Source organism: Xenopus laevis, chromosome 2S, assembly GCF_017654675.1.
Source record: "Xenopus laevis strain J_2021 chromosome 2S, Xenopus_laevis_v10.1, whole genome shotgun sequence".
In the NCBI taxonomy this organism is placed as follows: Eukaryota; Metazoa; Chordata; class Amphibia; order Anura; family Pipidae; genus Xenopus; species Xenopus laevis.
The window spans coordinates 32,523,384-32,548,105 of NC_054374.1; the positions used below are offsets into that span (position 1 = coordinate 32,523,384).

Genomic DNA, 24,722 nt, shown 5'->3' on the forward strand with positions numbered 1-24,722 from the left:
AAGGATCAGTTGTACCTTCAGCACAAACAATTAAATAAATATTTGGTTAAAGAATGTGCAAAATATGTGCACTTGCCTACCATCAAGTAGGAGGTAACACCTAGGCAGCGTGAAACACACTTTTGATCTTGCCCACACACTGGTGCTACCACACAGCATGCTGGGAATATATATATATATATATATATATATATATATATATATATATATATATATATATATATATATATATATATATATATATAATTTAATGTGAGACACCTGCACTCTATCCTCTGTAGTTCCTTGCCGGGTGCTCGGTCAAAAGGATATGTAGCAATTGAAGATGGACCAGCACTCCGTTTTCTTTATCAAAAGTGTTTATTCAATACACTGTGCATCCAGGATGCACAGTGTATTGAATAAACACTTTTGATAAAGAAAACGGAGTGCTGGTCCATCTTCAATTGCTATATATATATATATATATATATATATATATACAGTACATACACATATTATATATGTATTTAATGGCAAATTTGGATGGACATTCACCTAGCACCTTTTAGTTATTATGGAATTGTGGACAGTTGTACCATGTTGCTACCTGCAAAAACCTGTAACTGTGCGTTATGTGCAAATGAATTTTCTCATTATGTTGGTTCAATGGCTGATTATCTCAGCTTAAATCACGTTAAAGGACCAGTAACATAAAAAAAAAATGTTTAAAAATGTGCACAACGAAAAATAAACACTAAGACAAAAGAAACTTTTAAATAGCAAAGCCTTTATTAAAAAATAACTTACAGAATGTCCACTTCCTGTCTGCTTCAGGAACGGCGAAAAGGCGACCATCCATCCTGCAACGATCAATTTCTTCTCCCTGGCTAGTCACTGACAGGCATCGCTTTCATCCACCTCCTGGTCTCCCGACGCACACTTCTTTCTGCTTCTGTTGTGGGGAAGTGAGTTCTGCTGGAGGGGACTCCAGTTGGTGAGAACTTGGAGCCGGCTGGATCGATGTGCAAAGTCCTGGGTTAGGAGCTGTAGTCGTGTCCCCGCTTCATGGCTGCTGCTTCGTGTCTGTGGCTGCTGCTCCCGCTGTGTGCCCGTGACTGGCTGCTGACACTGTGCTCCCTGCGCTGCCTCTGCCAAGCCATCCCTTTCCCATGGTCCCAGCGCAGCCGACACTTCAGTACTGGTGGCGGTGTAGTGCAGGAAGCACTACGTTCCGTAGATGCCAAAATGTTCCTGGCCATCGCTTCCACTAATCCCTGTTTTACGGGAATAAACACTCAGCGCCAGGCTGATGCAACAGTGACTCATTGGCCGCAGAAAGCTTTGCGCACTCATTGGCGCAGCAGCTGCACATGAATCGCCGGCACCGGCGGGACCCAACCTCTCAGCTTCATGGCAGTTGGGGCAGTCACAGGTGGTAGCGCCGAGCTGCGGACTGCCCGGGCCTCCACCACTCCCTGCCCCAGCCGCTACCCCTCCGCTTCCTGCACTACGCCGCCACCAGTACTGAAGTGTCGGATGCGCTGGGACCATGGGAAAGGGATGGCTTAGCAGAGGCAGCGCAGGGAGCACAGTGTCAGCACAGTGTCAGCAGCCAGTCACGGGCACACAGCGGGAGCAGCAGCCACAGACACGAAGCAGCAGCCATGAAGCGGGGACATGACTACAGCTCCTACCCCAGGACTTTGCACATCGATCCAGCCGGCTCCAAGTTCTCACCAACTGGAGTCCCCTCCAGCAGAACTCACTTCCCCACAACAGTAGCAGAAAGAAGTGTGCGTCGGGAGACCAGGAGGTGGATGAAAGCGATGCCTGTCAGTGACTAGCCAGGGAGAAGAAATTGATCGTTGCAGGATGGATGGTCGCCTTTTCGCCATTCCTGAAGCAGACAGGAAGTGGACATTCTGTAAGTTATTTTTTAATAAAGGCTTTGCTATTTAAAAGTTTCTTTTGTCTTAGTGTTTATTTTTCGTTGTGCACTAACAAATTTTTAAACATTTTTTTTTATGTTACTGGTCCTTTAAAAAGTTTTACTCTTTCTTGAAGGGAAAACAAAATAGGCTTTGCAAGACACAGAGCCTGAATGTTTTGAATACTTTATGGAATTTGTCCTAGTGATGTTGAGGCTAAAAGACAATAATAAGAACGAATTAAAGTATTAGAAATAAGCGACTTTACAGAAATGTTCTTGTTACAAGCAGTCAAAGAATGTGATTGTAGCTCAAAAACCCACAAATCTGATTATACTGTAGTAATTATCATAAGGGCCCTTACTCAGGGGCGTTTAAAGCTGTGCTCCCCTGCATTCCGGTTTTATGCATTCAGCCTCAGGGGAGCGCAGGAGTAGACGCTGTAACAGAAATGCAACCAGGTAGCCTGTGGCTAGCTGCAATAGCCAGAAAAGGGCCCGGTTTACGAGAGTGTTGAGTGTTGGGCGGGATCCGATTCCATATGGACACTCCGGGTTTGCCCAACACCTGAGAGAGGAACAGGTGTTCTCTCTCCTTAAGTAGGGAAGGGATTGTGTGTCTCTCTCTCTCAATCCTGGGGAAAAGGACAGGCAATGCAGGCCTGTTAGAGAGCCAGATGCCTGTGAGTACGTGCTGTGCCACAAATACTGTTTTCCGTTAGGTGCTGGATGTTAGATCGTCAGCTAGTTCGTTAGAAGCTAATTGTTTAGTTAGTGCCGGCAAGATTTTATTTTTGTTTGTTTTGATTCCTCTCTTCCTGCCAACCAGACAAATAAAACTGATTGCGGCCAGTTGCACATTAAGCAAACAAGTTTTGCAAGTTTTGTGTTGTTTTGTGTGGACTCCAATACTGCTGTGCACCCGTCTAGCCCCAGGAGACGACGACCCTTTAACCTCAAACGGTTACGACGCAATGAATTATTTTCAATGCGGCTGTACTCAAACAGATGCATGTAAGCACCGAACGCAGGTTGGATGCAGCATGTTGCATTTTTCCTGCGTTCGGTGCTTAAATGTGTCTGTGTGAGTACAACCGCATTGAAAAGAATTCAGTTCATCTACTCCTGCGCTACCCTGCAGCTGAATGCATAAAACTGGAACACAGGGGAGCGCAGCTTCAAACGCCCGTGAGTAAGGGCCCTAAAAGACAATAGGGCTCCTGGGCAGTAGCCTATAGCATCAAGCAATGATTAGCTTTTTCCAGTGAGAAGGCAAAAACATGTCTGGTTGCTATAGGTTATTGGTGCAGATTTGCCCAGTTTCGATAAATGAGCCCTAATTACTGCTTAGGGAATACAAAGCTGGTAGAGGCTTTTACAGACGAGCGTTTGAAGCTGCGCTCCCCTGCGTTACGTTTTTATGCGTTCAGCCGCAGGGGAGCGCAGGAGTAGATGCATTCAGTTTTTTTCAATGGTGCTATACTCACACAGGCGCATGTAGGTGCCGAATGCAGGTTGAGATGCAACATGCTGCATTTTTCCTGCGTTCGGCGCCTACATGCGCCTGTGTGAGTACAGCCCCATTGAAAAAAACTGAATGTGTCTACTCCTGCGCTCCAATGTGGCTGAACGCATAAAAATGGAATGCAGGGGAGCGCAGCTTCAAACGCTCGTCTGTAAGAGCCCTAAGGCAGAAATACAAGACAGGGGAAATAAAACGAAAGAAAATCCATAGGGAAATTAAAATATAATTTTATTTCCTTCCATTAGGCTGTATATGTAAAATATATAATTTCATGCATTTCAATAAGCCTCTGTGTATTAATAACAAGCATTGTACTCACTGTCGGAAAGCTGCCATTGTATTTTCCAAGTTTTCTCCTGCACCTGAAGACACAGAGAATGAAAATGTTATAAGTATTTATTCAGTTAAAAAACAATCATATTGTCACTATTACGTGGCATTACAATCTATTACAATACCCATTTTCGATTGAATAAGGTCAATAGGAGTAATTTAGAAGCAAGCAAGACTGCAAGAGATATGCTAATGGAAGCAAAATCCCATCTATTAAAGCTTTATACACTTTGGGCTCCCATGCAGAACTGCTTGCAACTGATTGATTCAATGTTCACATCAATAAACAGTGATCATTCTTGTCCAGTAGGGGGTGCTCCTGTTTGATCATAATGTTCTTGCTGGCAACAGCTGTGCCAATGTATGATAATGAAGACCAAATACTGTAAGGGCTCTTACACACAGGTGATTTTTCTGCATTTTTAAAAGCATGCTCAACTAAAAAAATGTTGCATTTAAATTAATGTTTTAACACAACTAAGTGCATTTTTTCCATTCAAAATGCAATCCTTTGCTCTATTAGTGACTCAATGCGCGTCAAGTGCAAAAAACAGCAACATGCTGCTGCTAAACAAGTACAACCAGGCAGAATATAATGGAATCACTTAAGCAAATGCAAGTTTGGATATTTGGCTGTATCTGTGCTATAAAACCAGCAGTATAGTTGGCCAGAGAAACATAAAGGAGTTATTTGCATGTCACCGTCCCACCTGCGTTTGCCGCTTACATGCGTCTGTGTGAGTACAGCCCCCTTCACAATAATTGAGTGCATCTATTCTTGAACTCCCATGCAGGTGAAAGGGAGAAAGCGCAATGCAGGAGAGCACAGAAAAAAATGGTCGTGTGTAAGAGCCCTAAAGGCAGTGCTCTGGATATGGCACAAGGCCAGGCCCAGATTTGTGGCGAGGCCACAAAGGCCTGGGCCAAGGGCATCCCGCCCAGCCGCATCTAGAGATGTATTGTGAGCCGCGTTCGCAAGCTCATGGGGGGAGGATGCATGCAAGTTCGCCGGCAGGCACTAGGACCTGGTGGCCGGCACATGCAACCGAAGGGGGCGTGCGCACGATCAGGCGCTAAGACCCGGGCTGTCTAGGTGCGACAAAAACAGAAGTCCGGCCCTGCACGGCGCAATCAAATACCTTCTGTTTTCAGAAGGCTTTACAATGCTGTAAATTACAAAAATTGGGTGAGGGACAAAACATGGTGACAAGGGGCAGCAATTCCAAGAAAAACTGTACCACTTTACAATATATTTCATCATACAGTTACAAAATGTGTTTACATATAATATTCTGAAACCAATTACCCCTGAGCATACCTCCCAACATTTTGGAAAGAGAAAGAGGGACAAAAATATTTTTGGCCAAAATTGTTTGACCATGCCCATTTTGTGGCCACACCCCCTAATTACCATGTTCATTTTACAAAATTTGGCAGGTAATAAGTTTGAACACATTTCTGTGGTTTTTATGTATTCTAACAGTTTTGCTAATGAAGGTGAATAGCCCTTTAAGCTGCAAGTCACAGTTTCTTTGCTTATCTTAAATTGTTACAAAAGTATCTTAGTGCACCCAAAACATATTCTGGGCTCCCTGCCAAAAAGCCAATTAGGTTTTAGAAACTTTGTATCTTTTTCTGGCTGTTCAGTGCAAGAGATCAAAGAGAAAGTCGGGACATTTGTGTTACAATCCAGGACTGCATGTTGATCTGTCAAAATCGGGACTGTCCAGTGAAAAATGGGACAGTTGGGAGGTATGCCTAAGTTTGAAAGGTTCCATTCTCTCTCTTGTAATGTATGTGACCAATGCCAAGTCTATTCCAGATAAAGGCATTTTTCAGGCCCTCAGCTCCCAGCAGCCTCCATGAGAAGAGTAGGAGAAAGGATTATGGGAGTCCTGGCCTAATCTTGGAAGGCTGTCTGTTTTTGTACCTTTATTTACACAAGCTCAACCTTTGAAAGGAGAGTAGAAAGCTAAAAAAAACTGTTTCCTTGCAAAAGTGGTGCAATAGGGAATATATGAGTCATTGGAGAAACCGCAGAGTCATAGGAATGTTATTAATGCGAAGTCTGCATGCATAAGCAATACAGATGTTAGACACAGTCCCATACAAATGCTTTGCAAACAGAATTGCATCATTTCAAGCCCTGTTGTAAATCAAGAAGAGCTCAGCACATTGTTACACTGCTTTAATCTGTGACTAATTGGCAACTGTTTGATTGCTCAGTAAATAAAATGAATTACTCGTTAGCCAATTCTTCAAAGGGTCGTAATGGTTGTTGTGTCAACTACTTGGGGCATTGGGCAAATTGCAATTAAGCAATATACACAGATTGTAAACCATGAGGAACAGGGACTTCTTGTTCCTTAAAATCTCTCTACATCATTGCGTACATTTAGCTGTGGAAAATTTGAAAAAAAAAAGTACTTGCTAGTCAATTATAGGCAGGATTCATATACTGTAGATCTGAATGGAACCCAGAAAATTAAACTATACGAAGCTTTCAGTCAGATACTTGACCTGCAGCAGGTAAGCAGTTACAATGCTGTCTGGATGCTAGGGACAAAATATATACATTTTTTGCTTTAATTATCTTTCCAGTGAAGTGGCAGCAACCAAACTGTGGGGCCGGCACCGCTAGGGGACCCAAATCAGTAACATGGAGAAAAATCAATTCAGGATTTAGAAAAAAATGATTTGTGTCTTTGATATCCTCTAAACTACAACAGAACGGCTGTCACTAATAAGTTTTATATCTGTAGCATTTTGAGCTAAAAACTAAAGGGGTAGCCACAGTTTGGTACACAATGATCAGCCAGAACCCCAATGTCTGAAGTCTTTTCTCGGTCCATTAAGAGCCCACCATTTCGAATACTGCCTGGTAGAGTCCTACAGCGAGTTGAGTACCCGCGGGTTACTCGCAAAAACCTGCAGTACCTGCGGGTTGCGGGTAGAAGTTCCAGGTGCGAGTATAGACACAGGTCAGTGGTTCTGCAGGTTTGTGGGTCGCAGGTCTTCTCAATAGCGATTTTTACTCCTTTTTTCTGATCATTTCTACTTCCAATGATGTCACTTCTGGTTTACAATGACAGCACTTCCTGATTCTTGATGGTCAGCGGGTCGCAAAGTCAATATTCATGCTAACTTCCTTCTTAATGGAATGACTTGCAAGTACATGACTGTCTGCAGGTGTCTTGGGCCGGGACCTATTAAAATGTGACTAAGCCATTTTATTGTTTGCACGACTTCAAGAAGATACTGTTTAGTTGGCAAATGTAAGACAAATAAGTTAGGATACATAAAGGTAAATGTATGAGCACATTGTGGATTCGGTAGAGCTGTGCCTATAATAACACTCTTCTGTAAGTTCTTTAACCACCCTAGTTGCCACCTGGCTGGTGTTTTGCCAGCCTGGCCGGTAAAATGATGGTTGATCCCAATGTTATTAATAGGGAAAAAAGATATAGGTGGCAACCCTAATCACAGCCCTTTTTTGGCACCCCTGGGAACATTTTTCATGCTTGTATTGTTTCCCAACTCTTTTTACATTTGACTGTGTCTCATAGCTCTAAATGAAGCATTTTGCTAATCTTCCTCTACAGCAACACACCCCTATGCACTTATACGCCACCTCCTTTTTGTTTCTGTTTGTTTCCTTTACCTAATAGATTGAAAGTTCTTCGGGGCAGGGGCCTCACCCCAAAAAAATACTGTACATATATACTGTAAGAATTTGACAAATCACTTAACTAACATAACTAGTCAGAACACTGGGCCACATAAATACTACAGGAGTGATGGCAGCTGGTTATTGGTGGAGGATAGTGATGGGCGAATGTGACCCATTTCACTTTGCCAAAAATTCGTGAAACAGCGAAAATTCTGCAAGTCTATGGACGAAAGTTTTCTTGTCACAGGATGCAGCGCATCAAATTTTTTTGTTGTGCAACAATTTTTTTCACCCATTGGAGTTTATGGACATAATTTTTGTGAAAAAAATTTCACTCATCACTAGTGGCGGACTAAGCAGTAATGTACACACCAACACATTTTTAAGGCCAGTGCACACAACCAATTGTGATGCACACAAAGAATTCAGCGTGAAAACACATAATTAAGGGCTCTTACAAACTAATGTTTTTTATTACATTTGTTTGTAGCGGATCTTTGGGGGAACATAGGAAGAAAGGCAGGCCTTACTCTGAAGTAATTGACAAGAATGTCAGTAAAGGAAAATTATTTGAAATTTTGTATAAAAATGTTTTATGTACACATGATTAAAAGAAAAAATGAATTAAAGGGAACATGGCTGAGCAGTGCCAGAAGATGGCAAGATAATTCTTGAGACTGTTAATTGTAATATAGAAAAATATATTTATCAATGCAGTATATGGTAAACCCCTAGGAAAGCCTATTAACATCAGACTGGGTGACTGGGTATTTGCATACCTCCCAACATTTGAAAATTATAAAGACAGACAAAAACATTAGGTGTGTGTAGCGCAACATCTTTTTACTCAGTAAGCTGACTGGGAGATCGGCAATCTCAGACAATATGCGTGCGCAGTTGTCGAAAACCGGCAAATTGTTCCAACTGCGCATGCGCCAACGTACCAATCTCCCAGTCATCTTACCGAGGACCCGGAAGATGGATGCCGTGAGCCAGAGTCTGTGACGAGGGGTATAGATATCTATAGATAAGTATAGATAAGTATAAAATATGGGGCATTTCCCCGGGGGAGGGGCAGTTAGCCTGGGGGGAGGGGGTCTACGTGGGGTGGGGGGTACAGGGTTTTTTCTACAGGGTTTCCTTCTCCTTTAAACACAAGTGTTGCCTGGTCTTTAAACCCAGAAGCCTGATGCTCTTGTGCTCAGTGTCAGACTGGGATGCCAGGGGCCCACCAGAAAACCTTAGACCGATGGGCCCACTTTCCAAGCTATTATTCCTCCTATCCTCACTTAACCTCTTTATTCTCCTAGTCTTTTATATCTACTTACTATATTCTTCCATTATTAAGCATTTTTCCCATAAAGAAATAGGGAATGACCATGAAATAGGCCAAATGTTTAAAGCAAAAGGGCCCACTGACACCTGGGCCCACTGGGAGTTTTCCTGGTATCCCTGTGGGCCAGTCCAACACTGCTTATGCTACAATAAAACTTGTGGTTTTGAGGTGACGTTATTGTTTATTTTATCTTACCCCACTCAGAATGTACTACTTATAATTGAGATCCTCTATCTTACAGGGATTATGTCATGATTTTTATGATGTAGTTTTTATTTCTAAATTACACTGTTTACACTGAAAATAATTCACTCAACCATATAAAATGTAATTCCTGAACAAGTATATTTTTTTTTAGTTGTAATATTAGTGTGTAGGTGCCATTTCAGGTCATTTTGCCTGGTCATGTGCTTTCAGAAAGAGCCAGCACTTTAGGATGCAACTGCTTTCTGACAGGCTGTTGTTTCTCCTACTCAATATAACCGAATGTGTTGCTGTGAGACCTGGATTTTACTAATGAGTGCTGTTCTTAGATCTACCAGGCAGCTGTTATCTTGTGTTAGGGAGCTGCTATCTGGTTACCTTACCATTGTTCTGTTGTTAGACTTCTGGTGGGGGTTGATATCACTCCAACTTGCAGTGCAGCAGTAAAGAGTGACTGAAGTTTATCAGAGCACAAGTCACATGATTGGGGACAGTAGATAATATGTCTATCCCCATGTCAGATTTCAAAATTAAATTGAGAAGTGCAGAATTCTGCTTGAGCAGCACTATTAACTGATCTGTCCCATGACAGTATGCCTTTAATACACTGGCTGAGTAGAGAAGCACAAGTCTATACACATCAGACCCTGACAGGGACATAAATACAAGTATCTTAGAGAGATCACTCAGCAAAACAAACACAGTGCGGAACAAATACCTCCTTTGTAATGAGCTGCACGACAAAGTTGCAAACCAACAACAAGAGAAATATATTACTCCACTTCATTCAGCTCAAAGCCATCACCAGTTCTACACATACTTACATGTTGGTATGTTTTCCTCTTAAAAGTCAGCTGACATCTGCTGCAAAACATCATTTAACATTTCACAGAGATACTTTAGCCAAAATGTGATTTTAACATAATGGCGGAAAAGGCAAATCTAAGCAACTTTCCAAACTGCATTCATGTTTGTTTAATGGTCTAAGATGCAGTGAGGAATGCTCCGATTTGTATGTAGGGGAAACCAAACAAAAGCTACACCAGCATATGGCACAACACAGAAGAGCCATGTGGTCAGAACTCTGCCGTGTACCTACATCTAAAAGAAAATGGACACAAGTTTGAAGACTGCCAAGTCCAGATTCTAGACCGGGAGAGCGACTGGTTCAAAAGAGGTGTTAAAGAAGCCATATATGTAAAAATTAAAAAACCAAGTCTGAATAGAGGCGGGGGTGCAACATCTATTGTCTGCCACATGTAATGCTGTTTTGGCACCTCTCCCTGGAAGGTTTAATAACACATCAAAGTTCCAATTTTGCTAATACGATCAACACCCAATTAATGACATCATTGTGGATTATGATAAACAGATTATGCTGATTGGAACATTCCAGAGGATATATATTCTCGGAGAAAGATTTACAAATTATTCTGAAATGAGAAAGCCAGTTGGATGACTGGTGAAACGTCTTCAAGGAAGAAAACACAGCAAGTCCAGTTGATTTAACTTATTTCTATAGTTATACCATGACCTGGATGAATGAGAATCTTCACAAACAATTGTATAAGGTGATTTTAACTATTTAAGGCAGTATCTGTCTATTTACATATATTCTGTCATTCTGGTTTTAATGCATGGAAGAGTCGAGCAGAAGAAAGCAGATTAACAGGTCTGGAGGATTTGAATTCTGCTACATTGTTTCAAGAGTCAGAACCAGAGAACAGAAAGTGGTTAATAAATACTGCTTTTAACTGCACTTACATATAAAAATGCTCTTTGCGGGTTGCATCACTGCAAAATTGTTATGGGTGGATTTAATTCTCATTTTAAATAGTTTGCTCTCTCTCTCTATATACTGTATAAAAATTTTCATTATGTAAAAAACAGTTTTTGGGTAGAGTTTCCCTTTGATATGCAGATCTAAGCCTAATATAGGTATGGGACATGTTATCCAGAATGTTTTGGACCTGGGGGTTTTCTTGATCATGGATCTTTCTGTTATTTGGATCTTCATAACTTTAGTCTACTAGAAAAACTTGTAAACCATAAATCATGATTAATTATATCTTAGTTGGGATCAAGCACAAGGTACTGTTCTATTATAACAGAGAAAAAGGAAATCATTTTTAAAAATATCTAGTATAGGTTAATCTAAAAACAACTGGACTTGCTGAGTAATCAATAAAGACGTTTCACTACTCATCCGAGCAGCTTCTTCTGTTGAACTGATTACTCATTGATTACTCAGCAAGTCCAGTTGTTTTTAGATTTACCTATACAGGTATGGGATCCTTTATCCGGAAACCCGTTATCCTGAAAGTTCCGAATTACGGAAAGGCCGTCTCCCATAGACTCCATTATAATCAAATAATCCAAAATTTTAAAAATTATTAACTTTTTCTCTGTAGTAAGAAAACAGTTGCTTGTACTTGATCCCAACTAAGATATAATTAATCCTTATTGGAAGTAAAAACAGCCTATTGGGTTTATTTAATGTTTATATGATTTTCTAGTAGACTTAAGGTATGAAGATCCAAATTACGGAAAGACCCATTATCCGGAAAGCCCCAGGTCCCTATGATTCCGGATAATAGGTCCAATACCTGTACTAGATATACCATGACCTGGATGAATGAAAATAGTCATTTTTAAAAATGTGTCTATGGGAAACAGAATTTCCGTAATTCAGAGATTTCTGGATAAGGGTTTTCTGGATAACGGATCCCTTACCTGTTCTTAATTCCATACTTGCTAAATCAAATGCTAGAAGATTTAACTACTTATCTATTATGTGTCAAATATTCCCTTTATGAATTATTTATGAATTAGGTACAGGAGAACTCTGGCCTACAAAACAACCCCTTTTCTTGATCCAAGCACAGAGCATTATATGTCACATTTATGGAAAGAACCAGTAAACTCAAAAGGTGGAACTGAAACTAATGAAACATTAAGCAGGTCAAGTTAGCCAAGGCATGGAAAAGAAAGAGATGTAAACAGCTGCAATGTCCCTTATCTTTTTCACTGATGCTACCTATACACAGATGCTTTTCGGACAGCGGCTTTGTTTGAATTTAGCAAAGATCTTTATGTTTGTGTCGGTGAAATGGTAATTGTGTAGCCGACCAAGTTTCCGTCAGTTGGAGTAACTGCAGATGGGTTCACATATATGAGTTAAGAAATGACAGTTTAAGCCCCAAAAATCATATCAACAAGTTACTGCTATAGGTCCCTGTGTAAACAAACCGATGGAAAAATAAAGGTGAAAATATGATTTCCCTTTAAATTCCTTGCTCATCATGGAGAGTAATATATGAGATTGGTAACCTTGGCAGATCTGCTAAAGTGGAAGAAGAGGAAGCACAGAACAAGGCAAAATGAAGAACCAGAAATAAATACTTACTCTAGCTTAAAGGGGTTGTTCACCTTTGAGATAACTTTTAGTATGATGTAGAGAGTGAAATTCTGAGACAATTTGTAATTGGTTTTAGTTTTTTAGTATTTAAGGTTATTTAGCTTTTTATTCAGCAGCTCTTCAATTTGCATTTTAAGCATTCTGGTTGCTAGGGACCAAATTACCCTAGCAACCATGCACTGGTGTGAATAAGAGACTGGAATATGAATAGCAGAGGCCTGAATAGAAAGATGGGGAATTAAAAAGTAGCAATAACAATACATTTGTGGGCTTACAGAGCATTTGTTTTTTAGATGGGGGTCAGCGATGCCCATTTGAAAGCTGCAAAAGTCAGAAGAAAAAGGCAACTAACTATAAAACTATAAAAAAAAATAGATAATGAAGACCAATTAAAAAATTGCTTATAATTGGCCATTCTATAAAATACTAAAAGTTACCTTAAAGGTGAACCACCCAACGCAACTTCGCTCAGGCTAATTTGCATATGGTGGGAAATTATAAAGTTGAATGGACATATATGTTGCAGCAAATACATTACACTACACAAGTCCAGGGAACCTTAATAAAGAAAAAAAGAGTTGTTATATTGCCCTACACATGAGCCCGCTGTATAGTTTATGTTCCATATGTTAGAAAATGTAGGGGGGAACCCAGTTACCCCAAAAAAAATTTAAGGACTTTTGCAGGCCATCACTCAGAAAAAGGGAAGACACCAGCATTTTTTGGGACATAGAAACCTTTTCCACTAAAAATATGATATAAGTAACAGAAGACTTAGGAAGAACTATGCACTCCAGTGCACTTCGCCTGGACTGAGCTGGCGAAAGAGGTTACGTTCAGTAAAATTGTCATTTTAGTGAATTTGCAGAGTAACGTCCGTTACGCCACAGTGAAAATTCGCCTGCTGATATAGTGCGAATGACCGCTAGCATCTGTCTCTTTGGCTAGCGAAGTTACATCTGCGCCCGTTAGTAAATTGCAAGTGCCTGAAAGCGGTAACGCTGGCGAATCGTAGTAAATCTGCCCCTTTGCGTAGCCTACTGCCAGGGCCGGATTTATATAGTGGGCACCCCTAGGCTCACTGCCATTCATCGCCTCTGTCCCCTCCGAGCAATGGGGATTGGTGCACGGCAAATTTAAAAATGATTGTATCTCCAGCGAATCCCCAGTGTTTTTGAACCAATGTGGGTGTGGTTGGGCAGCATTCCGCCCCCCTAAAATCCTGCCGCCCTAGGCCCGGGCCTAGGTGGCCTTTCCACAAATCAGGGCCTGCCTACTGCCCTACAAAAGGCTGTCCCCGGGTAATAGAAGTTGTAGTTTAACAACAAGAGAGCCACGTGAAAAAAAAGCAATAGGAAGATAACATAGCATCAGATTTGCTTACAGTGCGTAAGTAGAAAAAGAGCTGCAACCTGCAATGCAGTCCTTTGGTTTTTGCCAAATGGTGAATCTCAAAAGAGAATGTTAATCAACTGAAATTAAACACTGCCAAAATGATCACCCAGCTCCTCGCTTACACTGAGAAGCAAGAACACAAACACAATTTTGTATATGCATAGAGAACACTGGGGAAAGTGTGGATGATATTTGTAGGTACATTATTATCAAATAATAATGCAAGAAACAACAGCATTTTCGACCCCAGATAAGAGGTTCATTTCATTTGAATAAATTGGCACAGTCACACATTGCCAAGTATGCAAGAAATGTGATGTTTCACAGTTGCTCAATTTCTCCATGGTTATTATTAGCATAATGAAATACTATAGAGTTATATATGTTCATGAATGGGAACAGTATCATTGTCTGTTCCAAAAGATCTGTTCTACTGGGGAAGCAGTTGTCTTAGTAGTTCATCTATAGTTCCCATAACTGATTTGTTCTTGCAGGTGAAAGCACACAATTTAAAATGGCATGTCCAATCTAAGTACCATGAAGAATAAACACACAAACTTACCAGCTCACATAGAAGGCCTATGAGACAAAAAAGACACATACAACACCACAAAGGGCTTAGGCAGCAAATCTGTATCTTCCACTACTGAGTTTATTTCTCAAGCAACTTATGTTTTATGCTGCTTCATATTGCTACAGTACAAATGGTACAAACTCAATCTATTATTTCTTGTTTTCCGCAACTCCTAACATATTATCATTGCCAAAGAGGAGCAATAGAAGAGGATGTGCAGACAACGCTATTATTGAATTGTACAAGAAAGAGTTATATTGTGTCACACCATCCATATAACGTGATTATAGTATGAAATGAACAAGAAAGAAAATGAATAAATATTGTATTCATCTGTTACAATAAAATAGGCATTTCACAGGGATAAAAACAATTAAACATAATTTGATGTATTTATCTGGTCTTAAGTGATATGGGATAAAGTCACAATAATTTGTAAATTAATCCCACCTAGATCTTAACATCACACCAAATAACCCCCTTACAAAGTAACCTTTGTGCCTGAGGATATATGCGGCAATATTGGAAAGGTATAGATTGAATTTAAATGATAAGTAAAGTCAGTAATCATTTTCATACAACACTACCACAACTGCAACAAAACCAGACAATAGTATGAGCGCCAACCAAAATAACCACAACTGACAAATGTCCTACAACTTTCCATTATCAGGTTTAGGTGTGTCTGATCTTGTCATGGACAATTCAGATCTCATTGTACTAACACTCAAGCAGTAAACTGGGTTTGAAGACTGGAGGGTTATGTACAATTATATTATGTGCAATTAAATTATGTAAATATTCTTGATACAAAAATAGCATATAGTAGCAGTAATTTCTGGATGTACCAGCACCATTTAGAATAATTATTACTTATATATAAAAAAAAAAACACATCTTCTCATGTTTGATTATGGCCTTCAGGTAAATGAGGGATGTGAAAGTAAACTACAGACTTCAGCAATATATAATTATTACTTGCTCTCACAAGTAATAAGGGCACATCAATTAATGCCACCGTATACTAACAATTTATGGCTTTCTGGAAGTCTCAGGTTTTTTTTCCTAAGCTTGGCTAAGCCACAGATGTATTATAGCACTCTTTGCTCAATTTGGCCATCGTTAAATATAAGTGGTATGGTATTTCACTCACTAGTAATAATAATAAACTGAAAAAAACAAACCTATGATGGTAGACTATAATACCTGAATATTTTTCTGCACAAAATGCATTATCCAAGTCTCCCGATATCTCCATAGTTCTGCAAGAAAGCCGCCCACCCAGAGGTTTTCAGACTATTCCCCCATGTCACTTTGTGGTCCAATATGTGGTCATGGCATCCCTTGTTATCAATATTACAGATACATTAGAAGCTGTAAAACCATTCAGTCATAGTTCCAAGAATATCCAGGGCAGCAGACAGGTGTTCACCAAAAATGTCACACAAACTGACCTTTAGATTCTAGGAGTATGTAGGAGAGCAGGTAATCATCCTTCCCAAATATGACCTTAATTATCATTCCCCTTGGGCCCTGTAGCTATAGCTTTGCCCCACCTTTGGTGCCTGACCCACAGTTGGAATTATTAATGAATTTACTGTAGCTTAGGGTGTCATGGAGACCTCACTGATATGTTCTTTAGGAATGTGGAAAACAACAAGTTTAATATTTCTTTGTGCCTCACCAATTCATGCAGCTTAAGAACCAACAATTGTGCTTCATTGATTTTACCCAGCATCAGTGCAGTTAAATGATCTTGCTGCCACTTTGGAAAGGCACCTATTGCTACATTGTAGTAATGACACTGGGGCTCATTTATCAACAACGGGCAAATTTGCCAGCAGGCAGTAACCCATAGCAACCAATCAGTGCTTGGCTTTTTTCAAGCAGCTGCAGGAAGAACAATGAATGCAACAATTTGATTGGTTGCCATGGGTAACTGCCCACAGGCAAATTTGCCCAGTGTTGATTAATGACCTCTGCTGCCTCTTTCAAGATAGGGAACATTGCCTTGCTTTCCAATTGTGCATTAAGTTCTCTCATAGCAAGGACTCTTTCCACACCTTCATTTTTTATTTATAACACCCTTGTTCAAGAAAGAACAAAATGTGCTTTAGCCACTCTTTACTGAGAAACCTAAAGTTTCTAGGACTCCCTAATTGAAATATGATATCCTACCTCACTAGATCACATAAAGAAAATAAAGAAAGAGACGTTCTGAAGAATCTACCACTTGTGCCCTCTTCAAGAGGATTTGGCCTTGTGATCTCAATGCCTACCTCCACTTATATGTCTCAACAGGAGAGGGCACTTCAGTGTAGGGGACAGTAGATGATTTTAGAGGCAGTATATTGGCTGCTTAAAGGGGATCTATCGTGAAAATGAAAATTTTATATAAGCTTCATCTCACTGAAAAAAGACACTTTCTAAAAATTCTATACCGTTTCATACTCTTCATGTTCTCTTCATGTTCTCTTCATGCTGAGGTCTGGGTCAGATTTTGATTGACAGGTAGGTCTAATACATCTTTTAAGGGGCTCCCTTTCTTAGCAGAATAACTCAAATAACCAACTCCAGCACAAACAAAAGAGTAACAAAATAACAGGCTCTGGTCCTACATACTGAGATACAGGATTTCCACCAGAGCAGTTATTTTTTAAGAGTGAACACCTAGGTTGAGGGTGCAACCCACCCCCCCAAAAATGTATTAGACCTAACTGTCAATCAAAAACTAAATGAAGAGAGACAGGTTGCTCAGAGGGGAAGAGTGAAGAGTAACCTGATTATTTCATAAAAGGTACAAAATTTAACAAGATGAAGCTTATATTAAATTTTCATTTTCAAGATAGATCCCCTTTAAAAACAGCTGATTTTTATTTAAAATGTTATAATACAATTTTAAGTACTATAAGACCCTTCACTATCCCTGTATAAAGTATATTGCCGCTGTGCTAGATCAATGATCCTTCCTTATGTTTTCTTTTTATTTATAAATCTTTGTGTTGTACACTGCCATCTAAACCTAAAGTCATGCCAGTTAAAGGGGTTGTTCACCTTTAAATTAACTTTTAGTATAATGTAGAGAGTGATATTCTGAGACAATTTGCAATTGGTTTTTATTTTTTATTATTTGGGGTTTTTCAGTTATTTAACTTTTTATTCAGCAGCTCTCCAGATTGCTATTTCAACAGTCTGGTTGCTAAAGTACAATTTACCCTAGCAACCATGCATTAATTTGAATAAGAGACTGGAATATGAATAGGAGAGGCCTGAACAGAAAGCTGAGTAATAAAAAGTAGCAATAACAATACATTTGTAGCCTTTCAGGGCCTTTGTTTTTAAATGGGGTCAGTGACCCCTATTTGAAAGCTGGAAAGAGTCAGAAGAAGAAGGCAAATAATTAATTAAAAAAAAGAAAAAATGAAAACCAATAGAAAAGTTGCTTAAAATTAGCCATTCTATAACATACTAAAAGTTATGGTAAAGGTGATCCACCCCTTTAAAGGTTGTGGTTCACCTTTGAGATAACTTTTAGTATGATGTAGAGACAATTTCCAATTTGTTTTCATTTTTTATTATTGAAGGTTTCTGAGTTATTTAGCTTTTTATTCAGCAGCTCTTCAATTTGCATCTTAACTACATCTGAATAGAAGGATCAGTAATAAAAAGTAACAATAACAATACATTTGTAGCCTTACAGCGCATTTGTTTTTTAGAAGGGAGTCAGCCATTTGAAAGCTGCAAAGAGTCAGAAGAAAAAGGCAAATAACTATAAAACTATAAAAAAATAAATAATGAAAACCAGTTGAAAAGTTGCTTAGAATTGGCCGGTCTATAACATAATAAAAGTTACCATGAAGGTGAACCACCCCTTTAAGGAGAGGTTTAATTTATGGGCAGACATACAACAAAGCTTCAAAGCAAGCAGCATATATTTCCTAAGACTTCAGTGTTGATCATTTACAAACTGCAAGTAGGGTGCAACACGCAAGGAACAGGAAAAAAACATCTTTTTTTTTTTTGCACACTTGTGCCCTCTTCTAAATCACCGCAAGTCTCCAAAATGGACCCGCGTGCTGCACTCTACCCCTAACACTTTTGCACGCCTTAGTACTCTAGCACTTGCATATGGGGTCATTGTAAATGACTCCTTATAATATACTGTTGCTGTGTGGGTATCTAAAACCAGTCTAGTTGATCCAAAAATATACTGCAGGTGAATGCCCTTTCTTACTTAGTAATAAGTAAGACCCCTTTGTCATGAAAGGGGTAGGCCTTATGCACTTGCTGCACTGGTTTTTCATATGAGTGCAGCTGCATAAAAATTAGATCTCATTTTTATTGCCCATACCGTTAATTGGGCTGGTATTTTTTCACTGGTGCTGTTTGACCTCCCTTACATCACACTGCAGCAAATCTGATCCAAAGCAAGAACTTCAGGAGATCACACACTTTGATATTGCATCTAACTGCATCAAGAGTCAGGGAATACAATATCCTTATCTCTCTTTTAATGATCTCACATGGAATATGCCAACATGCATAACTACATGATTAGGTTAAGCAAACATCGGTGATTCTGATATTTTTATGGTTCAATGAATTTGTTCCAACCATCCAGTTTTAAGAAATGGAAAAACCATCTTACTGTGTATTTTGCAAAGTATATTTCGATTGTAAGCCCTGGTGGACAGTGGCCTCTTTGCCTGTTGGTTTGTCTTTATGTCACTTATCTACAGTACTGTGTAATATATCTGGCACTTGATAAAAGAACTACCAAATTAATTAATAAATTAATTAATATAAATAATTAAAGAGCAACAAGCACTATGGTTTAGGGCATGCTGTGTCATCTGATTGAGAATTTGTGAGAAGAACAGTTGTACCTGTCTCGCATCAGACTCATACTCACAAAGATGCCATACTGCATATAAACAATTATAACAAAGTTTCTGATTTTAGTTTCTTAACTAGAACATAACAACTGTAAATACAGTCACCCAGTGCAACATTCCCTGGGAAACACTGCAGAGAAAAAAACACCACAATTAATCAAAATAGAGATTTATTGCACCAATATGCTACCTACTAAAAGAACAACCAAGATGACAAACATGTAGAGGGAGGATTATATTTGTTTGCAGTGCATTGCAGCTATTCCCCATAGAAATGCTGCACTACATTTGGACTGACAACAATGAGCAGACTGCAATTGCTTCCCTGTGTATGGCATATCAGGTTTGGTGCAAAGAGCCAAGAAACACAGCATTCAGTGCAGCTCAGACAAAGCAGGCCTTTAGATCGGAGGGAGAAATAACTAATGCTCCCTCCAGTTTAGTACACAGCTATTCCTTGTCTCCTGTTAATCTCACATAAAAAAAAGTCAAGGTTATTCCATGAAAAAGTCTATGGTGTAACATCATATTTTGGGTTCCTGTAACAGAACTGCCGGAACAGTAACATGATCCTGTATTTGCAATGCAACTCACACAGCTCAATTCACTGTTCTGTCTCATTCCAATAAATTAAAGATAAAGCATATTATTGTGTTTTAAAGTTATTCTTCCCCTGCGGGTATAAGTATAAAAAAAAATGACTTGACATGTTATCACGCGGATAGGCTGGTAGATAATTTCTGAAATGAATTATTTTATCCATAGTATAAATGAATGTATGTGAGCTGTGGCACTTAATGCTGAGAGTTGTAGTTTAGCAACAGTTAAAGTGCAGCAGGATGGACATCCCTGAAGATCCCAAGTGTACTACATACATATGATAACCAAATGCCTTTATTAAACCCTAGGAAACGTATTCATTCTACTGGGGACAAAAAGGATGGGAATGCTGTGCTGCAATCAAGAACACATTGCTAAGATTATCATTTGTTTAAGCACAAACACATAAGTAATTCGCTCAAGGTCACAAGAAGCTGGCCCAAGAATCAAACCCCAAGGGAAAAAAAAGCAATACAAGGCATCAAAACATATCATACTTCTTAATATAATGCAATAGCCCAGCATCCGTCCTGACATGCCCTTGAAAAACAAAACATCTAGTCCAAAGGGCAAGCTCTGTGACTCTGATACCAAACTAATGGCATCATAGGGAAGGAAAGCTTCACATTAGGACACAGCATTAAAGGGGATATCCATCCAAAACCTGTTTTTTTTTTTTTTTTTGAAGATGAAAAAATAATTCAAGAGTCAGAACCAGGGTACAGAAGAGGATAAACAAATATTGCTTTAAGATATAGGTTTAAAGGGCATGTAAAGGCAAAAAAATTAAAGTCCATTTTTACTTTAATGAAAAAGAAACCTATCTCCAAAATACTTTAATTAAAAAAATGTGTACCGTTTTTATAGGAAACCTGACTGTATGCAGTGAAATTCTCCCTTCATTTACTCCTCTGTATAGGAATTGTCAGACGGTCCCTAACTGCTGAGCAGGGAAACAATCATACTTGTGAACAGCAGGGGGAGCCCCCGCCTTACTTCCCAGCCATGCAGAACTCAAGCAGTTTTGTTTGTTTCCCTGTAGAGCAGTCGGTGATTGTGTAGAGATTTGTATTGGATTTTATTTTTGCCTTTACATCTCCTTTAAGGTGGCCATAGACACACAGATAATATCATATGAAAGAAATTTTCGCATGATATTCGATGTGTGTATGGTGTGAAAAGAGCCGACCGCTATTGGCAGAAGACTTGGATATCGGTCGCTTAGACAATCGGGCTGAACGGAAAATTCTGATTGGGTGCCTTTGAAGGCACCAGAACATTGGCCATTATTTGTGCTGAACGTCAGATACAGGTAGAATTCTATTGCTTCTATCTGTATTGGAGTCCTGCAGCGTGTCAGGTACCCGCGGGTTACCCACAAAAACCTGCAGTACCCTGTGGGTTGCGGGTAGGAGTTCCAGGTGCGGGTATAGACGTGGGTCGGCGGTTCTGCGGGTTTGCGGGTCGCGGGTCTTCTCATGCATACTTCTGATGATGTCACTTCCAGTTTACAATGACAGCACTTACTGATTCTTGATGGTCAGCGGGTCCCGGGTCCAGGTTGCGGATAAGGTACTTGCAGATCGCGTAGGGTAGCGGGTAAGAATGCGGGTTGGGGGTCTGGGTTGTGGACTGCAGGTTGCGGGTATGGGTTCCAAGGATTGGACCCGCGCAGGACTCTAACCTGTATATCTGAGGATTCAGCTCAATACACGTGTGTATTGAAACGAACGCTCTTTCTTGGAAAGATCCTTTCCAAGAAAGATTGTAATTGTTACGTCTATGGCCACCTTTACGGTTTCCAACTCCAGCTGCAGGGACAAAGATCATGGAGCCAGATTTAAACAGATAAACTGGGATTCTATTTGGAGGATTATTTTGCTGCAGCCACTGGTTCTGCAGAGTTTGAGAAAGTTTGTATTAAACAATACAAAAACTATAAAATCCATATTAGATTACGTGACAACACAGGACCCAGTGCAGTCTGTATATTCTGATTATTAATCAGTCTTGCTGTATCGGCTTCTGGCAGATATTATTTGACTTGTGCTGTTTTGATAATTTATGCTGATCCCTAAGCAGCCCAGACCACACTGAGCATGTGCACAGTCTTGGTCTTGCAAAGATTTTAAACAAAGTTACAAGATGGTGACCCCCTGTGGCCAACTTTGAAAGCATAAATCATTTGTTTGATTAGGCTTGTGGTGCAGTTCATGTTTATATTTAGTATACAAATTACAGCATTTCTAGCCTTATTCTTTTTTAGACTTTACATGCCCTTTTTAAGACCATTGACAATGATGAATGAAGTCCTTTAGAGAGATGCTTAGAATTGCATTCCCTTTAAACGTACAAATAAGCTGTTTTGGGTGGGCAGTTTGGGCACCCCCCTCTAAGCAAAAGGAGAAGGCAAAAGTGGGTGCTGCCACCAGGTGTAGGGCAAATAGTAAGTAGAAGAGCAGAAGGGAAGGAGCAAGTACTTACCCCCTCGGTGGGATATGTGTCTACAGCGGAACTTTTGTTGCTTCTTCTTGTGCAGTAGGTTGGGGAACTTGAGGAGCAGAGCTGAGGTGAGCACATACCCCCCCAGGGTGGTCAGGAAATACAGAGCAACAGACATGCTGAGGCTTTTCAGCACCCGCTGATAATGGACAGATCCTCTGAAGCTGCTGCGAGTCGGGCCGCTCAGGGCTCCGCGGGAAACAATGGTCAGATCCCCAGTATCGGCTACGGGATGGAGGAAGGTCTCTCCTTGGATTGTCCGGGGCACCAGAGACAGTGAGTTATCTGTAACGCTAACACTGCGCCTTATTGAGGGGCAATGTGCACTTCCTCCTCGCAGTGACAAACAGCTCTCTCGCTCTCTCTCTAAACAGGGCAGCACGGGACAGATGTCCGAATGAAGACCTTGAAGGCACTGATTCAAGTGAGACGAGACAGAGCCCCGGCGTATCTCCTCCTCGGCAGCTATGCGATGCCTATGCGACTGTAGTTACGCAGAGCTGCTCTGCAGGCGAGACACAAGGAATACGGTGTCCATTTTAGGACATCTGTCTGTAAAGCTACACGGCGTCCTGCTCTCTCCCCTTCTCTAAAAATCTCCGTATTGCTATGAAATTCTTATCGCACTGCTGGTAACAGATATGCCATCTCCTCTTACTTTGTACTGACAGGTCCCCCCTGTCCCATTCATCCTCCTCCCTCCTGCCGGCAATGTCAGCTGTGCTATCGCCTCTTTCTTCTTCCTGACAGGTCCCAGCTTCCCCATTCATTCTCCTCCCTGTGATGTCATCCTTCGTCCCGCCTCAATGCAACGTCACCCCCGGCCCCTCCTCCAAGCGATGTCATACCTCGGCCATCTTTTTTATGGGCTATAGGGGCATGTTTACCAACATTGGAGATAAATATCTGGGGAGATTTCTGGAGATGTTGGCCATAGCAACCAATCAAATCTTTGCTTTTGTTTTCTTACTTATAGGTTGCTGTTTAAATCTAATTGCTGATTGGTTGCTATGGGCAACATCTCCAGAAATCTCTCCAGATATTTATCTCCAATGTTAGTAAACATGCCTGATAGAATTATTGCGTCTCCATCCGCCCTGCCTCTCGTCCCATAGATCTCCCCCTTGCAACGTCTCCGAGGCCCTCCTACTTCAAGTTTTAAATATAAGCACTCTATTATTCTCTGTGTAATTTCTTCTCTGTTTCAAATAGCATTCCTCCCAACATTTTGGAAGTAAAAAGAGGGACAAAAAATTTTTTTGCACGTAGAACAGCGGATTTTTGTATCACGCCCCTTTATGTGGCCACACCCCCTAATTACCATGTTCATTTTACAAAATTTGGCAGGTTGTGAAAGTTTGAAAATTTTTCTCCTTATCTAAACTATATTTTTTGTGTTTCAAAATTGTTACAAAGTATCTTATTTGCACCTGTTGGCTGTTCTGTGCTCTCTGCTAAAAGCCAATTAAGTTAGAAACTTTGTTTCTTTTTCTGGCTGTTCAGAGCAGAGAAAATAGGGACTTTCCAGTACAAATGAGGGACTGTGGGTTGAGATGTCAAAAGAGGGACTGTCCCTCCGAAAAAGGGACAGTTGGGAGGTATGCAAATTAGAACTCCCATTTTGAGTTTTTCAGGGGACCAGAAAAAAATTATGTAAAATCCATGAAAAAGGTAAAATCAGGGAAATGTATTATGCATAGTATATAGGCGGAACTACAAATCAACAATGTAAAAAGAGGGAAAACTTAAAATCGGGATGTAAAATGGGGGTTCTACTGTATTATGTTAGCCGGATACAGCCTGCACTCACCTAATATTATATACACTATTGTTAGATAAATAATAAAGTAACCCATATACAAAATGTAATAATTATACAGAGCTCCCCTAGCCAAGATATGTTTTTTCTCTGAATCAGGAAGCTGTTCTCCCAAGGTCCCCTAGGTAAACTGTCAATTAGGGTTGGCACTCAGGTGGTATTTCTCAGCTTAGCCAGAGTCAGAGCAAATATTATAAAATTACTAGCAACATATTTGCAGGGAAATTTGTAAGGGTGGCAACCCTTCCCATAAAACCTTTCCTTCATTGCCCCTCTCCATGTCTGATTACTCCACTCTAATTGCCCATTCCCACACCCTGTTGCATCATTGCCCCACCTCCAAATTACATCACCACCCACCTCCCAAGGCCAGTACTGTTGGTACAAAAAGGTGTCACCCGACGAAGGGGTCAGCCCCCAAAACCTAGTGATTTTGTTTGTGACACAATAAACACTTGGGGGTTATCCCGTGTTGCAATTGCCTTTTCTGTGCTGTAGTGATGTGCAGGCCGGTTTACCCGTGGGTTGTGCAGGTTCGGGCT

At 40.3% G+C, this 24,722-nt stretch overlaps 1 protein-coding gene across 1 annotated transcript in view; it reads right to left on the reverse strand.

Annotated features, from left to right (window-relative positions):
• Window positions 1-22,742, reverse strand: part of LOC108709326 (lysophospholipase D GDPD1) — a 47,941-nt gene extending 25,199 nt beyond the window's left edge. The window contains exons 1-2 of the mRNA XM_018249066.2: window positions 22,344-22,742; window positions 3,754-3,796 (exon numbers count right to left, since the gene is read on the reverse strand). Of these exons, the coding sequence (XP_018104555.1) occupies window positions 3,754-3,796; window positions 22,344-22,479 (179 nt within the window). The 5' untranslated portion in view covers window positions 22,480-22,742. The remainder of the gene's footprint in view (window positions 1-3,753; window positions 3,797-22,343) is intronic.
• Window positions 22,743-24,722: the final 1,980 nt, after the last annotated feature.